Source organism: Ursus arctos, unplaced genomic scaffold, assembly GCF_023065955.2.
Source record: "Ursus arctos isolate Adak ecotype North America unplaced genomic scaffold, UrsArc2.0 scaffold_24, whole genome shotgun sequence".
Lineage (NCBI taxonomy): Eukaryota > Metazoa > Chordata > Mammalia > Carnivora > Ursidae > Ursus > Ursus arctos.
Window position 1 is genome coordinate 38,722,433 of NW_026622919.1, and position 18,918 is coordinate 38,741,350.

Consider the following 18,918-nt stretch of genomic DNA (forward strand, 5'->3'; position numbering starts at 1 on the left):
GTGACAGTCTGCTTAAAAATATACAAATCCTGTCAGAAGCATGGTTTGTGTAATTTTCTTATGGCACCCAAACCAAACTCGCGTTTACTCAGATTTGTTCCTTCTCATTACAAAGTCTCTTTCTGTTGCTGAACAACTTCTGTGTGACAAAGGTTCCGCCCTCATGGCTAATCATGGCATGCGACATTCTTATGAACCATGCAACATGAAAATGATGGCAGAGCAAGTACTTACGGGTACATGGCCATCGTTGTCAGTTTAACAAATATATCTTTACTGGGTGCATCAGCAGTATTGCAAGTGAAGGCTTGTGGTGGAGGCATTTTGTGTTTCCTGCAGAAATCAGCAGGTGAAATACTATAGTCTTGTTTAACTTCATGCAGGTCTGACTTGGCAGCTATGATTAAGCAAGGTATTCTGCTGTCCATGAAGTGTTGCTATGGAATAAAAACGAAAATCAAAATCTGATGACAAGGTAAAAAATCACTATATTTAATTTACTGTGTACTGAAAATTATCTCTGGCTAGGCACAGCATAGCCTCAAAGAGAAAGTAAACTAAGAGGCAATGACTGGCAGTGGACCAGGGCAGTCTGATAAGACCAGGGCCAATTTTCTAATGCTGGTCACCATATGAACCTATAATGACTCTTCAGAATCACTACAATTTAAAAACTTGTATTTTTTATTAAAAAGATACCATATTTTGAAACAAAGAAAAATCCATCTAAATTCCTCTATCCTAGAGCACACTATTTTCAGTTTTTAAATTTCTGCATCACAATTTTATTATTTTTTCACTATTTTCATTTTTCATATATTAGTCCTTAAGCACATGCATTTATATACATTTCTATAGCTGCAGTCATGCTGGACCTAGCCATTTAAAAATATAATGCTGAATCTTCCATGTTTTCAGAATTCAAAAACCATTATTTTTAATGGCTGCTTAATATTCCACTGTATTATTTTGTCTTAATTTAGTAAACCATCCTCCTATTGTTAGGCATCTGGATTATTTCTAGTTTTTTTCATTAAAAACAATGCTAGAATAAATGCCTTTGTACCTACAGTTTTTAACTCCTATTGCATCTTGATGATGATCTCAAAGTGGCTGAGGACTTTTCAGGCCTCTGGTTTTTCCCCTTGTTCTATTATTATTATTGGTGAAACTGGCAATATATAATCCATGTGCACTGCTTTTTTTTTCTTTTTTTAAGATTTTATTTTTAAGTAATTTCTACACCCAACGTGGGGCTCGAACTCACAACCCCAAGATTAAGAGTCATGCGCTCCACTGACTGAGCTAAGTCAGGCACCCCTCCATGTGCACAGAGGTTCGTAACTATGGATGCACATCAGAGTCACATGTGGAAAAAAATGTTTTTAAAATACAGATATCTCGGACTCCACCACCTCAGAATGAAACTGGAACCTTTAGGGATGGGACACAAATGTATTTTTTAAAAGCTCTGCAAGTGATTTTCTTGCATCTTCCCTGGTTAGAAAACATCACATTATACAATTTCATCTAACTCCATATAAAGTTACAAACCAAACCAACAGGTACAGAGACCAAAAGAACGACAAACCTTAAAAATCCTAGCACAGTATTCAAAGGATTTGGGGTTACTGACGTCATATACCAGGCACACAACATCACAAATGATCTCAGCCTCAGTCAGAAATTCCGATTCAGAGATATCGTGTAACTTGTAAAAAGAAAAAGATAATAAGAAACATTAATATCATAATATTGATGTTTAATTAAGGTCATGATGTGTTATTACTGCTTGACTTCCAAATAAAGTACTAGTTAAACATAACTTTTCAGGCTATTTTTAGAGGAGGGAAGTGGAGATAAACAAGTAGCTTCTGATTTTGTGGACTGAAAACAGTGATTAAGGTTTTACAGAAGCAAACGTTTCGTGACTGATACGTGCCAGGCAGGCCCTTTACGCACACTCTCTACACAGATAAGATGACAAGCTAAACAGAAAGTCAGCTGCCTAAGGTAACACATCGAGCAAGTCATCAGACCAAAAGTTGAACTCAACTATGATTTCAAGTCTATTTTCTTTCTACCAGACCACCTTTTCTCTCACCAACTTAAAACAAAGACTCTTTACACTAAGGTCATTTTGTTCTGCTTCACTGCCCACTCTTTTTTAATGTTTATTATACAACCTCTAAAGAAATAGCCCCCTTATGACACTGATCCCGCAAGAGTAAAATTCAGTACTACTGAGTTTTAGAAGATCGTGCACCTCTGCTGAGAGAAGCAAGTACAAGACCAGAAGTGACTCGATATATCCCAAATATACACCATCACAGCACGGATAGGCAGAGGCACGAAAGATACCAATTTACTAAGAACAGTATAAGAATAAAAACAGGAAAATTAACAGTCAGCTCTATTTACTGAGTACCCAGTTAAGTAGAACTATACTTACAGGAAAAAAATGGGAGATAAACAAGGTTTAATAAGAAACTGACAAAAAACTTTTATCATAAAGAGGAAAAACTGTATGAAATTCAATGTGATCACCTGTCTGGTAGAATAAACTATTTCCAAAAAGAAAAAGAAAGGAAATGAACTTTTTCTGGTACCTATTATTTGTTAGGAGCTCCTCGTATTAGCTAACTTAATAAGAAAGGCTCAGAGAGAATAAGCCACTTGTCTGAGGTCACACAGCTAATCGATGGTGAATCAGGGTTCGAACCAAACTGACTGGATCCAAGAACATATATCTCTTTCTAATGTATTTCATAGTGTCTTTTCAGTCACACACTTCTTTCATCCATTTTTTTTTAGACTAACACATTTGGTAACTATACTCCTGTCTGCTAAATAGATGAAACTCGATTCAGAATATAGACAAACTACCAAGCACATGTGGTGCTTGTATTATTAATGTGCTTTCATATTAATTTCTAGTCAACAGTAGAAGAAAAAAAAATTTTTTTAAAAGATTTTATTTATTTATTTGACAGAGACAGCCAGCGAGAGAGGGAACACAAGCGGGGGAGTGGGAGAGGAAGAAGCAGGCTCCCAGCAGAGGAGCCTGATGTGGGGCTCAATCCCAGGACCCTGGGATCACGCCCTGAGCCAAAGGCAGATGCTTAATGACTGCGCTACCCAGGCGCCCCCAGGAAAAAAAATTTTTTTTAAAGAAAAGTGGAAGAAAGAGGAAAGATAAGTTATTTTTTTTGTTGTTTCTGCTTTCTATTGTGTATAATATACAATTAAGCACACGAATAGATTTTCACTTATATCTACACCCATGTGATCACCACACACATCAGGGGAATTAAAATTAATTCTAGTGAATAAACCAGGTAAAAGAAAAAAAAATCACACGAGTTCCACATCTAGCCATTATGGTAAATCCAATTATGTTTTCAAAGAGTCATATAAAAATAAACCTAATAATTACTAATCTTTATATGCCAGAGAATTTCTTACCAACAAGTATTTCTCTTGTCCATATACATAAACCGTGTTGATCGCGTAGTAGGATTTATGATCATCACGAATTTTCTTCTGCCTCTGAAAACAACCGAAAGTCTCAATATTTACAGTAAGAAATTGCAGTACCTAGTTTTCATCCACACACACTCTGCATGTATGTGTGGGTGTGTTATAAATAAAAGGGCATTCTTCCGTACACTATGTATTATGTATCAGCACAAAGGGGACATTGATTTTATGTTTCTTAGTTCTTAAGGTCTAAGACAAAAGATGCATTTGTTCTGCATAAAGTAAAAGGCGCAGCTGCAAAGGAAGGAAACTACATGACTGCAAGTGTACTACAGAGCCACCTGCTAGCAATTCTCCTTCGACTGTAATCTGGTCTGACGTGAGGCCCGTCCGGAAACATCCCTCTCCTTACTCAGGGCGGTAGCCAGAACCGGATACAGCGTTCAGGCTGAAATATTTACTGCACACTTACTTCACGCCAAGCACCGTGTCAGGTACTTCCACATGTATTCGTTTAACCCCCACCTCAATACCGCTGAGGAAAAAAAAAAGACAAATGGCAGCTAACACCAATGAAACGAAGAGAAACGTACTTCAACAGGATCGTTGTTACCCTTAGATGGTACTTTACTTATATACACAGGCCACTGAGCTCTAGTAATCATCTAAACAAGTTAATGGCTATGAAAAAAATCACGTAAACTTGTGACTATAAAAATTTGTTGGATAAAGCTCTATTATCTGAGAATTCTCACCATTAAGTTTCTTCCAAGAAGAGCCTGGAGAACTCCACTTTTCCCACAGTTTTTCATCCCAATTACATTACATCTGAACACATTTCTTTGAGTCTGTTTTTTCTGAAGGTCTATCTTTTTATCTCTTGTTACTAAGAGGAAGAAAAAAAACTAATTATGTATCATTTAGACTCACTGAGCGTCCATTTCATCTTCAGCAAAAGAGGGTACTGTCACTTCTCATTTTTATGACGTATATGATTAATAAACAGACACACTGTGCAACAGCCAGGCTGTACGTGGAACCAAGCACTAAATATACCAAAGGGCTTCACTGGGTGGAGAAGATGCATTTCTGAAACCTGGCTGTAAAGTGAACTTCTGGGAACCAAACGACATTTATTTCATCATAAAATAAGTAGCACATTTGCATAAGGAAAACTATATCCTAACAGTGAATGAAAATTACAATGAATATAGCCAACATTATATCCTATTTTCTCCTGTGATAAATAACTGTCATAACAAATTACAAATTAAGAGATGCTGTCTCCAATCTGCACACTCTTGAATTTATAAATGGGAAAGAGATATGTACTCTGGGGTTAACTGGCTTTCAAATGTTAATCTGTAAAAGAGGCAGGCCAGAAAACAACACTCCAACAGCAGAGCAATGGCACCTCTCTTCCAGAGGTAAAGAGACTTCCTTAAGCTGTACCCTAAAATCCAACTACAACAAAGCTCACCAGAGGCACTACTTATAGTAGCCAAAAACTGAAAATAATAAAAAACATACAACAATCATGGGAAAGTTCAGTAAGTTACACAACATCCGTACGATGACACACTATTTAACATTAAAGATATATAAAACTATACTTATTGATATAGCAAGATGTCCACGATATTTTGTTGATCGAGACAACCTCATGCTAGCTAGCAAATCGTTCCTTGCTCTTTGGTACTGAATTAAATAGTGCCTAATTGGTTAACTACTTTAAAGGGTACTTTGTCAATTTAAGATTGGTTGTCTTCAGGGCGCCTGGGTGGCCCAGCTGGTTAAGCGTCTGCCTCTGGCTCAGGTCATGATCCCAGGGTCCTGGGATTGAGCCCCACATCGGGCTCCTTGGTCAGCGGGGAGTCTGCTTCTCCCTCTCCCTCACCCCCCTGCTTGTGCTCTCTCTCTTGCTCTCTCTCAAATAAATAAAATCTTAAAAAAAAAAAAAATGGTGGTCTTCTTGTGCCTGGACTTCCTGTAAGATATGGCATTTCCCCCCACCAATTAGGATATAAAAAAATATTGAAACAATCCGTTCTCTAATTTGTTATTTCCATACCTATGGTATTCTTTAAGTGGAGCATACTACTTAGCAAGAATTATTAAGTCTGGGAAAGATTTCCTAATGTAGAAAATGGTCACAAAACCAAGACATACACAATTAATTCAGTATCAGAATTATGTATTAATATTGTTTTTGATGTCTAAAGAAAATGAAAAGACAAGATAAACTGGCACATTACAATACATTTAATGCCCATAGCCCTCCCTCATGTTCATCAGTGGAGTGTCCTCAGGGGTAAGCAGTAAACCTCTACTCTTTCTTTTTTTTTTAAGGTTTTTTTTTTTTTTTTTTTAAGATTTTATTTATTTACTTGCGAGAGAGAGAGTGAGAGAGGGGTGAGGGACAGTGGAAGGAGCTGACCTCCCCACTGAGCAGGGAGCCCGACGTGGGGCTCAATCCCAGGACTCCAGGATCGTGACCCAAGCCGAAGGCAGATGCTTAACTGACTGAGCCACCCAGGTGCCCCTACTCTTTCTTTTTTGATGAACAGTAAAATCAAGCCTCTGACCTCAAAAGAAATTACCAAATGGCCAGGAGAACAAACTGAGTATAGACGTGGAAGACTAATGAAGAGGAGTTTATTTTCACTCTTTTCACACATGAACCCAGAATATTAAAAAATGCTTCTTAGCGTGAACTGAGTACTATCCAGGTACTTACCTGTAATGGCTGAAGCTTGAGACTCTTGCTCGGTCAATATAGAATAGCCTAGATAGCCCAAATACTCCAGGCATCGCTGGACGTCTAAGTAGGTCGTGAGCCTAAGAAAGGGAGGAGGTGGAAACAGGAAAAGTTCCTAAATTAACACTTATAGGAAAAAAAAAAGATCCCAACAGCTCAAATAATCCTACCACCAGACCCAGATAATTTCTGTCAGACTTCTTTAATTTCCCATGTGCCCAACCCTGGGTTTCCCTACACCGCCATTCTTCAGGAAGAGAAGAGAGGGAGGGGATGCAAGGCTGGCAGGGGAGAGTGGGATTCCTCTACCTACACATAGATGAGCAGTGAGATGCTGGCAAAATCTAAGGATATTTTATACTATCTGCTTCCCAAGCTACACAGCGTACTGCAAATCCTGGCTGGATGAGGACTTGATAATTAAATCGGAAAAGGTTCGCAAAAGGTGCAAAAATAACTGGAAGGCACTTGAAATTAGTTAGCCCTTCTTGTGATGTGAAAAAAGACGAGGTCCTGGTGTTGAGAAAGTTAGCCTCACTAAGGCTAAGGTAATAATGTCATCATGTGTGACCAAGGGAGGTCTTCAGCGTCCTGGATACAATGTGTACTACGCTGTAGGAAGATTGTAGAAAAACCCACACTAAGAAGTGCATTAGAAACAAACAACAAGAAAAAAAAACCCTCAAATAAGTCTTCAGTGTCGAGTAAAATATGCTCTCCCCATATTCTGGAAGTGTTAAGAATTGTGTAATAGCAATGAGGTTTCCAATTCCCTTAATCAAAAAAGTATTAGAATCTAGTTTGGTTTTGATGTAATAAGACTTACGACTGTTTCCCTGTACATCATCCGAAAGCAAACACGACCCTCCTGATAAATTGACAGAACATCTAAAGTTCATCTTAGACACAGCAGCAAGCACTATAAATCCTGCTCACAGGCAGTTACGATTGAAGCATTTTGTTCAGACCTGACCAACTTACAAAATGATGAATGTGACATGTCGTAATTTTTTTTTTTTAAAGATTTTATTTATTAATTTGACAGAGAGAGACAGCCAGCGAGAGAGGGAACACAAGCAGGGGGAGCGGGAGAGGAAGAAGCAGGCTCCTACTGGAGAAGCCTGATGTGGGGCTCGATCCCAGAACGCTGGGATCACGCCCTGAGCCGAAGGCAGACGCTTAACGACTGCGCCACGCAGGCACCCCGACGTGTCGTAATTTTAAACTGGCTGTAACTGTAAAGGAAACAGGTGAGCTCTGTACTCACGTCCACTGGGAAAGAAATCCCTGGTAAGTTATCCAGCCTCTTTCATTTGTACAAACTGTGTTATTCACATCTGGCCCCCACGGTATGTAAGGGAAAACTTTAAATAAATCTTTAAGCTCATCAGGTGACAAAGCACAGTCTCTATCCTGAGGATACACAAAGAAGTACACAAAATGTTTAGATATCTAAGAGAATAATTTCCAAACACAGAGCCCCCAGTCTAGTAAAACTATGCTTCTAAAAACAAATGAAATTTTACATTTTCTCGAGAAAATTTCTCTCATGTATATGAGAGAGAATCTATATACAAATCTGTCAGAAACCAGACTTTTTCATCTTGAGAAAATAATGAAAGTAAATTAACAGAATTTTTGCTAGTCTAACTTAAGAAGTTTGAGCAATTTTTGGCTATGTGACATGAGCATCCCCTAGCTGAGGGAACAGAGCTAAATCATTTACAGAAAAATATTTTATTACAATCATGGAAAACTGCAGCTAAAAGCTTACCAAATCATGCTTGTCAAAGGTGCTCTGGAGAAACAAATATGCATGATGATTCAATTCAGTAGTGCAATCAGGAGGTATTTTTAGCCTATTGACAAAAAAAAAATTTAAGAGTAAAATAAATCATTAACCAAATATTAAAATAATTTAAGAAATGAATATGAAATTGCAACAAGTATTTTTTTTTGTGGGATGACACCACTTATAAAATACCTTTGCTGAAGCCATATAGACCTTCCTAGGGAAAGTCATGGCAATCCTCAGAAGAGCTGTAATAACACTCATTCTGAGCTGACATATAAAGTTTTCTTACATTTCTGAATGGCAGGTTGAAATAAAAATTTTACAAGTAACACCAATTACACCGTAACGGGTTTGTTCTCGTATAAACAAACTGTAAGCCGTAATTATGGCTTATGTCAACACTGTAATGAGCTGAAAATGATGTAAAGAAGTTATCCCTGCCTGATTTGACGTTTGACCCATCCTAAGTTCAGTTCAAAGACACTGAGCTAAGCACTAGGGACACAAAAACAAGACAGGCCCCCTACCTCTAGGGAACCACATTCAAGTAGGAGACAGACCGCAAACAGACAACCTAACTATCACAACAGAATGAGGCAAGCGGGGGATATGGGTAAGCCAAGGATGCTACGGGGGCCCACACGAAAGGAGACATCTCTGACATGGGGGTGGGAAGGTGTCAGTCCTGCTGACAGACACTATCACCTGACTTGGAGACTTGAAGGACAAGAGGCAGTAATTAGGTTGGGGGAGAGGGAGGGGAAAAGTGAGAATCCCTGGGCGAAAGCCTGAAGCCCGAAACAATAGATGATTGGTAGACTAAAAATAGTTGAATAGTAGCATTTACTTCTCGAATGAAGGCAGGGAGTGAAGCATGAGCAGAGCAGATCATGAATGACCTTGTGTAACAGGTTAAGAAGCCTGAGCTTTATCCTGGCTCTAAGGGAAGTGACATGGGCAAATCTGTATTTATATAGCTACTAATCTAGTAGCAGTATGAAGGACAGAAGGAGACAGTTTAATAAGAAGGCTGGAAAGATTCAAGTGGTAGCTCTACAAGGCTATTCTACAGAAAACGAAAGGCAGACAGAAACTGAGAGAGATTAGTGTGAGCCACAAAGCCCTAAGCAATGGAGCTTTCTTACTGTCATGCTTAAGAAAATAATATGCAACTTCCTGTAGAATTTACCTACCCATGTTAATGGCCCAGAAAAGAAAACTTAACAAAAGGTCCCGGGACAAATTTATTCATTCAATATGTTTTTTACTGAAAAATCTGGGAAATTACTCGAGCCAAGATTTAGTAACTTTGACAGGAGAAGTTTCAACTTAGACCTGATTAATGGACCAGGAATCCAGCCTGAAAGAACTCTGCTTTCTCCACGATGATAAATGAAAAAAACAAGAGTCTTTATAAACCCTTACATAGATAGCTAGGGGTGCTATGATAAAATAAAAAGGGCCAATATGAAGACAGTGTGCCAAAGAAAAAGAAAAGAAGAAAGGCTGACGACCCAAAAGGCCAGATCTTGGGACGTTACTTCCCTGAAAAGCCTATGTCCCTGGAGTACAGGAGAGACAACACATAGCAAGGTAGTCTCCTGTTTCGGGCGACAATGCGTCCATTTTAAACAAACACAACTTACACAGAGCATTAGCACAGGATAACAACCACAAACAGAACCACAAAATTCCTAGACAGGCTATTCAGGAAAAATTAACTTATTTCATCCTGAGCTAAGAAATGGCCATAAAACTCACAGAGGAGAAGGAGAGGAAAGTAAACCAATATACTCTGACGTCTTGATTCCAAATGCAAGTTTGTCCAGCATCTGTTATCTCCTTCCTCAGTGAGATGAATAAAAAAAGATACTCTTACTCCCCATGAGAAGAAGAGGAAAAATTTATGCCATGCTATAAATCGGGGGCTCTCAACTGGGGACGATTTCGCTCCTGAAGGAACATTTGGCAATTTCTAGAGACACTGGACGTGTTCAGTTGTCACAGCTGGGGGAGGAGGTGTTACTGGCAACTAAGGATGTGCTAAACATCCTATTATACACGGGGCAGACTCTACAACAGAGAGTCGTCTGTTCTAAAATGTCAACTGTGCCGAGGCTGACAAACCCTGCTAGAAACCTCTCTGTAAATCTAAATTAGTTCTGAGTAGCTCAAAACCTATCTAAACTGTGTGCTAAATAAAACTTAAAAATACTTGGCAAGCAAAATCAATTAGAAAGCCAAAGGTACATACAAGGGGAATAAATACTCGGGTGTCAAATCCAGATCATCATCATAGCCAAATCGTCGGAGCACAGTCCAAGTAGTTTCGTGTCTCCCTCTCTGGATAAAAAGTGTGTGTAAGAAAAGGAAACCTGAAATAAAATAAATCAGTAAGTACAGGTGATGTGAGTAAGGGTACCAAGTCACGAGCGAGAAAAGCACGTAACACATAATGGCAAGAGCTAGAACCGTGAACAGACACGTATGCTTTGCATACTGGAAGTGAAATCAAAACAAACCTCATCAAGCTGCCAATGAGACAGAGCTGACTTCAGAGTCACTGCACACATACACATACTCCCAGGTCAGCAAGAGATGGCGATGGCTAAAAGGGCCAAACATGCATCCCAAGGAATACACTGACATTCACAAAGTTACGTGATAAAAATAAATGAAGTCCTTTTATAGATTTTTGAACCTATTTCTATAACGGAAAACAGTGGTTTTCAAGTTCATCTCTTATTTCACTGCGGCTCGATAATATATTCTACAAGGAACATTTTGTACTTGGTAAATGTGACTGGTAGACAAAATGTCTGCCCTGAAAATAATTTATATTGAAAGGATGCTTTTAAGTAGTTACGAATTTTAAGATAAGTTTATTTGTCCCAGAAATCTCTGCCCCTCAGACGGTCCTCTGCCTTCCTAAGATCCGAGCGATTTCCCCACTTCTAATTTATGCTGACAATAAGGATAATTATCTCCATCAGTGGCCTGTCTCTTGTAACTCTTAATAACCAAGTTAGATCTTAGGCCTATTACTAAATACTAACATTTCCTTAAAGTATATATAATGCTATTAAGACCTTCACCTTCTGCCAAAGACTGAAAACATGAAGTTTAAAAGGGGGGAAAACACCATTCACTCACCTTTCAATGTCAATCCACTGTCAGCCACACCATCACTTATATGTTTCCGGACGACATTCTTGACATCTTCCAGAGCTTGGGGAGCTAATGGAGTATTGAAACAAATTCTCTAGCAAAAAACATGAAAATAAATTTAAAAACAAAACAGCATTAAAACCACAAAAAATATAAAACATCAGTCTACAAAACATTAAATCAGTTGTAACGAAAAAAAAAACACCCAAATCTTAAATTAGAATAGGATCATCTCTGCTTTGCATTATTTATTTAAAACATGTCATATGTAGAAGGAAAGAAACTTTCCCTACTCTCTCCATAGCATTTCTAAAACACACAGCTCTTTGTTTACCCATATTATACAAAACCAAGAAAGAAAAAATAATTCAGAGTTCAAACTTCAAGTCATCTTTAATACACCCACTATATACCATGAAACGACATGGTCAAAGAGTCCCCTTAATTCCTATGCTAGGAGAGTTGTAAACCCCAGCTGAAGACTTAAATAGCTTGAGGGGAAAGACAATTTTACATGAAAGAGACATGCTTATCAACATAACATGCTTTAAGCTAATAATATTTTTATAAATTTCCCAACAACCCCCCACCCAAGATACGGAAATGCCTGAAGAAGAAGAGGGCTACCTGAAAGAAGTTGAGTTCAGCATCATTGAGAGTGCCATCGTTATCTTGATCAGATATTTTAAATATACGGGTGAGGGCTTTTATACAGGCTGGTTTCATCTATATATCATTGAAAAAAGAAACAATTCTGTTAATTAAGACAGTTGGGATTTCAAAATATGACTTTCATAAGTAACGTTAAGAATAATCCTGAGAGGGGCGCCTGGGTGGCACAGAGGTTAAGCGTCTGCCTTCGGCTCAGGGCGTGATCCTGGCGATCTGGGATCGAGCCCCACATCAGGCTCTTCCGCTATGAGCCTGCTTCTTCCTCTCCCACTCCCCCTGCTTGTGTTCCCTCTCTCGCTGGCTGTCTCTATCTCTGTCAAATAAATAAATAAAATCTTTAAAAAAAAAAGAATAATCCTGAGGGGTACCTGGCTGGCTCAGTCGTTAAGCGTCTGCCTTCAGCTCAGGTCATGATCCCAGGGTCCTGGGATCGAGACCCGCATCGGGCTCCCTGCTCAGTGGGGAGCCTGCTTTTCCCTCTCCCTCTCCTGCTCCCCCTGCTTGTTCTGTCAAATAAATAAATTCTTTAAAAAAAAAAAAAAAAGAGTATTAAGTGGGCCATAAGCTAAAAAGTCTACAAGTATGGGTGATTTTTTACTTAAAGAATAGTAAGATATAACTTCTATAAATGTGATCCTAATATTAGATATCCAAAATTAATAAAGATGACATTGTTATACTTTATTTACTCACATTTTTAAAAACCTGTCATATAATAACCTAAATGTTTCAAAAGGTAGAAATAGCTAGAATGATGTAAAAAATAGAATCTAAAAATAACTTTATTTTGTACAAGTGGTTTTTCCTCACATCATAAAAAGCTACATTTAAAAAAGGTAATTTGAAGAAAAATAAAGTGATGCATTTTTCACTACAGCTTGAAATGTATCACAAGCTGAAGTGGTCTAGGATGCCTACATGGCTCAGTCGGTCAAGCATCTGCTTTCAGCTCAGATCATGATCCCAGAGTCCTGGTATTGAGTCCCACATCAGGTTCCTTGCTCAGCAGGGATCCTGCTTCTCCCTCTGCCTGCTGCTCCCCTGCTTGTGCTGACAAATAAATAAATAAAAATCTTAAAAAAAAAAAAAAAAAAAGAAGCTAAGTGGTATAAGCTATTGGCTCAATACAGTATTTAAATAGGAACTACCTTAAAATATAACACCAAAATATGACTATGTTTGAAAGGTATTAAGAATTATATTTCAATAAAGCTGTAAAAAATTTTTACAGTAACAAAAAAATTCATTTTGCATATGAGTAACTGAAACCCTCACAATAAACATTTTTTTTTCTTAAAGATTTTATTTATTCGACAGAGATAGAGACAGCCAGCAAGAGAGAGAACACAAGCAGAGGGAGTGGGAGAGGAAGAAGCAGGCTCATAGCGGAGGAGCCTGATGTGGGGCTCGATCCCATAACGCCGGGATCATGCCCTGAGCCGAAGGCAGACGCTTAACCGCTGTGCCACCCAGGCGCCCGCACAATAAACATTATTATACAAGTCACATCTTTTTCATTATTAGGTAAGCAGAGGACTCCATGGGCCATACAGAGTCCATCATCACCAGAATTAATTTTAAATTAATCATCAGGCTTTAATCTTGAATATTATTTTTTTGATGATTCCACCTCAAATCCGTGTTAAAAGTTTTGTTTTGGTTTTTTTTTTACATGTATTTATTTATTTTTGAGAGAGAGGGAAAGAGAGAGAGCATGTGCACACGCGTGCACCCACGACCTGGGGTGGAGGGGCAGAGGAAGAGAGCATCTTAAGAAGGCTCTGTGCTGAATCTCACAACCCTGAGCTGAAATCAAGGGTAGGAGGCTCAACCCACTGAGCCGGCCAGGCGCCCCCTGTGTTGAAAGTTTCTTGTTGGGGCGCCTGGCTGGCTCAGTTGGTAGAGGGTGCAGCTCTTGATCTCAGGGTCATGATTTCCAGTCCCGTGTTGGGGGCAGTTTACTTAGGGGAAAAAAAAAAAAAGTTTATTATTGTTGTCTACATAAATGGTGCTGGTATAAGCTTAGACTCAAAGCTTATACTTGTCTAAAACAAGATTGTTTCTAAAAGTTACACACTTTATCTCAGGCAGGTCCCTGTAAGAAACAAGTAACAGATGGTGGTAGAACTTTGAGTCTCTGGGACTGGGGGAGGGGAAGGAGCGATAAGCAGATTAGCAGAACTAATAATAGGCCTAGGAAAAAAGTAGCAATTAAAGCACTGAGAACAAACTAATAGAGGGCATTTAATGTACCACTAGGCCAAGGCCTCAGGTAAATCTCTATAGTATGAGACTTTCCCAAATTTCCTTGATCATAAGATAATGTACCTGGCTGAATCAGAATGGAATTGTCGTTTTTAAGAAGTGTGCCTAGTGACTATCATGACGCAAATTAGGGAAATACTGGACTAAGAGCGGAAGCACTCCAATTCTGGAACAGTAAACCAGGATTAAGGAAGAGTAAATCAGGGTCAGATTAAGGGATAACTCAGATTAATTACTTATACCAGGGGTCAGCAGCACTTTTTCTGTGAAGCGCCACATAGCAAATATTTTAGGCTTTGGAGACCAACAGGCAAAATCAGGAATATCATATAGGTATTTATACATTATATAGCAAGAGAGAATCAAATTTCCAGGAAGTTTTTATTGACAGAATTCAAAATGTAATAATAAGGGAGCATAAATTTGCTATACAAGTCTACTAATAAGAAAAATAGAACTCTTTTTGGAGAAATGCCATTTTGTTTCATTAGGGTTCAAAGTTAGTGTTCTCTATCATGGAGACGGAAAGTGCTCATCTGTTAATGCTGATCTGCAATGAGATGTACATATTTCATCCTTGAAAATCATTTTGTAGATACATATGGCCAATACTGACACATAGCCAGAAACAGAGCATTTTAACTGAGCATGTGAACTGCTTGGAAGGTATTTATACAATTACAGGAGATTCTTTTCTTGATATTTTCCTGTTTGCGCGTCATTACACTACAGATTAATCAGTTCCAACTGAAGGTGAGAAGGAAGCTCAAGTGCACAGTCAAATGGATTACAAAACACGGAAAATTCCTTTGCATTTGCGTCAAAGTCCCTCAAAGAACAATGCTAGACCTGGAGTCTGGGCCCAGAAAATCTATCTGCTTTGCCATATAATTTCTTTTGTTCTGGCATGCGAGGTAATGCACTGATTAATAAAACAGTAAGATGCTTAGGTACCGGGGCACACATGGTACTCACACTGTCAAGTCATAACTGGGTCATGCGATCAGCAGTGCCCCGGGCAGCAGGGAGAAGGGAGGGCACTGCGCACGGGCTCTGGTGCAGCTACTCGTGCCTTCGCAGCACGAAAGCAGTCACAGACAAACATAAAGGAATGAGTGTGGCTGTGTTGCAGTAAAATGTTATTTATGAATGATGAAATTTGAAAGTCATATGATTTTCCCATATAACAAAATATTATTTCTTCAGATTTTTTTTTCAATCATTGAAAAACATGTACTATATAAATTTTTAGCTCACAGGCTGTACAAAAACAGGTGGCAGGCCAATTTGGCCCATAGGTCAAGGTCTGCCAGCCACTCACCGATACTAAACTTTTCTTAGAAAAAATCTGCAACTTTTTATTTCTTAGAAACTCAACAATAAGAAGGCAACCCAAGACATGGGCAAAGACTTAAATAAACATTTCTCCATATACAAATGGCCAAGAAGCACATGAGAGGACGTTTCACATCATTAGGTAACAGGGAAATGCAAATCAAAACCACCACCACGACTAGGATGGCTATAATAAAGTGCACACACAGACACACAAAAAGGAAAATAGCAAGTGTTGGCATGGCAAAGACGTGGGGAAACGGCCCATTCAGTTTGGTGATTCCTCAATGGTTTAACAGAACTACCATGTGACCTAGCAATTCACTCCTCAGTATACACTCAAAAGAAATGAAAACAGGTATTCAACTTTCGTATGAATGTTAATAGCAACTCTACTCACAATGATCAAAAAATGGAAACAACCCAAATGTCAATCACCAGATGAATGATAAAGAAACAAAATGCGGTATGTCCATACAAGTCTATGGCAGGGGCGCCTGGGTGGCTCAGTCAGTCGAGTGGCCAACTCTGGGTTTCGGCTCAGGTCGTGATCTCAGGGTTCTGGGATCAAGCCCCGCATCAGGTTCTGTGCTCAGCGTGGAGTCAGCTTGAAGATTCTTTCTCTCTCCCTCTCCCTCTGCCCTTCCCCCAGCTCGTGCACACATAAACAAAGAACTCTTAAAAAAAAAAAAGTCTATGGCAAATAGGTGAAGGGTATTAAGGGTTCATTCATTCATTCATTCATTTAGTTTTAAATATTTTATTTATTTATTTGACAGAGAGATAGAGCCAGAGAGGACAAGTAGGGGGAATGGCAGAGGGAGAGGGAGAAGCAGGCTCCCTGCTGAACAGGGAGCCCAACACAGGGCTAGATCCCAAGACCCTGGAATCATGACCCGAGCCGAAGGCAGATGCTTAACCGACTGAGCCACTCAGGCGCCCCTAGGGTACATTTATCAGGATGAGCACTGAGTAACGTACAGAACTGCTAAATCACTATATTGTACACCTGAAACTAATACATCGTTGTACATTAATTATACTGGAATTAAAAAACAAATACATAAATTTTTTTAAAAAAGAAAAAAGGCTATAGCAAGTATTAAATTTTAGATATTACAGTTTCTTAGCCATGAAACAAAAAGGAATGTTCAAATTGTGTTACATGCTGTACCCATGTCAAATCATTACACAAGGTTTTCATTTGTGTGTGTTTTTAAGTGTGAGAACTTTATACCAGCAAAGTAAGTAGAGTATTAGGTAAGTCTTCAGACTTTGCTGTTATTGTTGCCAATTCTTCTGTTTGTTTTAATGGCAGTTCCTGAAGCACTATTTGACCTGGAATACTATTCACAGTATTTAACATGAATGTCTTTCAAGTATCTAGAAAATGTAATTGTTTAATAGACAATAAATTTAAATTTCAGCAGTTTAGAACAATACTTAAGAGCGCCAAAAATCACTACTAAAGTTACTACCTACACATTCCAGCTCCTACTAACACAGCCTGGGGGGTAGGTGGTTACCTCTTTCTCTTCTGGACAGTATAGCGGCCCTGTAGGATGAAGAACAGCTTTCTGTGCATAATAAAAGAGCTCTGATATGTTCTTCAGGTTTTTTGCTGAACACTGAAAAAAAAGTTTAAAATTTTATACTCTAAAAGCAATTATGGGAGCCAAAAACAATCTTTAAACTATCAGTGTAAGGTAATAACAAGATTGCTTGAAGAAACTGAAAAATACTTTTTTCTTTGTTGAAATCATAATATTAATGTCTACAAAGAACTCAGAGGCCAATTCCAAGTTCTCTGTTGTATTTGGTTTACATGACTTCACAAACAGCGGGAAATTTATTCCATCCCACACCTTCTCACATCCTATTTCAAACCACGGTTTAGTGAGAATGCACCAGCAGCAAATTTCTAAATCAAATGGTAAGGCATACCTCCACACAGGTTTCTATTTCTGTGTACTGGTTCATAATGGGAAGGATGGTCTCCATACTACTATATTCCACCAGATCAGATTTGTTCCCAACCAATATCAAAGGCAGCCTGAAATAAACAGGATATATTGCAATAATAAGGAAAGCAAAAGACTTTAAATATCTATTTCAAAGTATATAATAACCCATTCTAATTAGCTTTACTGAATCCCCCCAACATGAACCCTCTAGCGTAGTCAGTGCCAGTCCCCTAGACAGCATGTTCATATTCAAAAATATTTATGGAGTACTTATTTTTTTTTAATTTTTTTAAAGTTGATTTATTTTCTTTAGTAATCTCTACACCCAACCTGAGTCTTGAACTCATGACCCCAAGATTAAGAGTAGCATGCTCTTCTGACTGAGCCGCGAGGCGCCCCTACTGAGTACTTCTTATAAGCCAGGTACTGTTTTAAGCATTAAAGGATATAAGACAGACAAGGTCCTGCCCATTCTAATAGTGAAAATCAGAAAATAGACAATAAGCAAACAAACAATACACTTTCCAATTCCATAAATGCAATGAAGAGAGTAAATAGGGGGATACGGACAGAGTCATGGGAGGGGGCTAATTATATGGTAATCAGGGGAAAATCTCTCTGACAAAGTGGCATGTGAGCCAAGGAGTGAAGGATGAGATGAAATGGGCCCTGTGAAGAGCCAGAAAAGAGCTCAGCAGGAAGAAGGGACAGTGTGTACAAAGGGCTCAAACTGAAAAAACACCCTGGTGAGTCCAAAGAACAGAAAAATGTCAGAGCGGCTAGCGAGTACTAAGCAAAGGGGAAGAGGTGTGTAACGGGGTTGGAAAGAAGAGCAAAGGCCAGACACAGAGGCTGTGGTAAGGAGTGTGCATTTTATTGTAAGTGTAAAACGGAAGTCAGTGAAGAATTATGAGTAGGGGCACAATATGATCTGATCAACATTTAAAAATGAGTCATATGTTGCCTTTCAGAGAAACAGACTGAGATACTGACAGTATGATTTGTTCAAAATGATCCCAATGGAAGGGGTAATAAATGAAACAAGACTGGCCACAAACTGATAACTGTTGAAGCCGGTGACAGACACAGAGGGAATCATTAGACGATCCTCTTTACTTTTGTTATATGCCTGATTTTTTTTCAACAATAAAAAGCTTTTTAAAAGGTGGTAGCCTGGGGTAGGGCAGTGAAGATGGAGAGAAAGCATTCAGATTTGAGATACATTTTACAAACAGAACTGATAGGAACAACTGGTAGATTAGATATGGAGGTTGAGGGCAAGGCAGAAATCAAGAAAAATACACAGGTTTCCGGCTGGACAAAATGAGTTGATCTCCTGAGTCAGAAAAGATTGATTTTGGGGGTGGGGGGAGTAGGCAGGGAATTAAGGATTTTGTTTCAGACAAGTTAAATCTGACAGGCCTATCAGAAATCTGAATGGGGGGGCGCCTGGGTGGCACAGCGGTTGAGCGTCTGCCTTC

The 18,918-nt window shown here is 38.8% G+C and overlaps 1 protein-coding gene across 9 annotated transcripts in view; it reads right to left on the minus strand.

The window, feature by feature from the left end:
• RHOT1 (ras homolog family member T1) overlaps positions 1-18,918 on the minus strand; it is a 57,904-nt gene that overhangs the window by 14,724 nt on the left and 24,262 nt on the right. For all 9 annotated transcript variants that reach the window (XR_008961227.1, XM_044390705.3, XM_057317932.1 and 6 more), the window contains 12 exons: positions 17,418-17,526; positions 17,000-17,101; positions 11,829-11,927; positions 11,187-11,295; positions 10,288-10,408; positions 8,013-8,097; positions 7,506-7,651; positions 6,218-6,318; positions 4,236-4,366; positions 3,466-3,549; positions 1,592-1,711; positions 235-437 (listed from right to left, as the gene is read on the minus strand). Coding sequence is in view for 8 of the 9 variants with exons in the window: in XM_044390705.3 (XP_044246640.1) it covers positions 235-437; positions 1,592-1,711; positions 3,466-3,549; positions 4,236-4,366; positions 6,218-6,318; positions 7,506-7,651; positions 8,013-8,097; positions 10,288-10,408; positions 11,187-11,295; positions 11,829-11,927; positions 17,000-17,101; positions 17,418-17,526 (1,410 nt within the window). In the remaining variant the exon portion in view is untranslated. The remainder of the gene's footprint in view (positions 1-234; positions 438-1,591; positions 1,712-3,465; positions 3,550-4,235; positions 4,367-6,217; positions 6,319-7,505; positions 7,652-8,012; positions 8,098-10,287; positions 10,409-11,186; positions 11,296-11,828; positions 11,928-16,999; positions 17,102-17,417; positions 17,527-18,918) is intronic.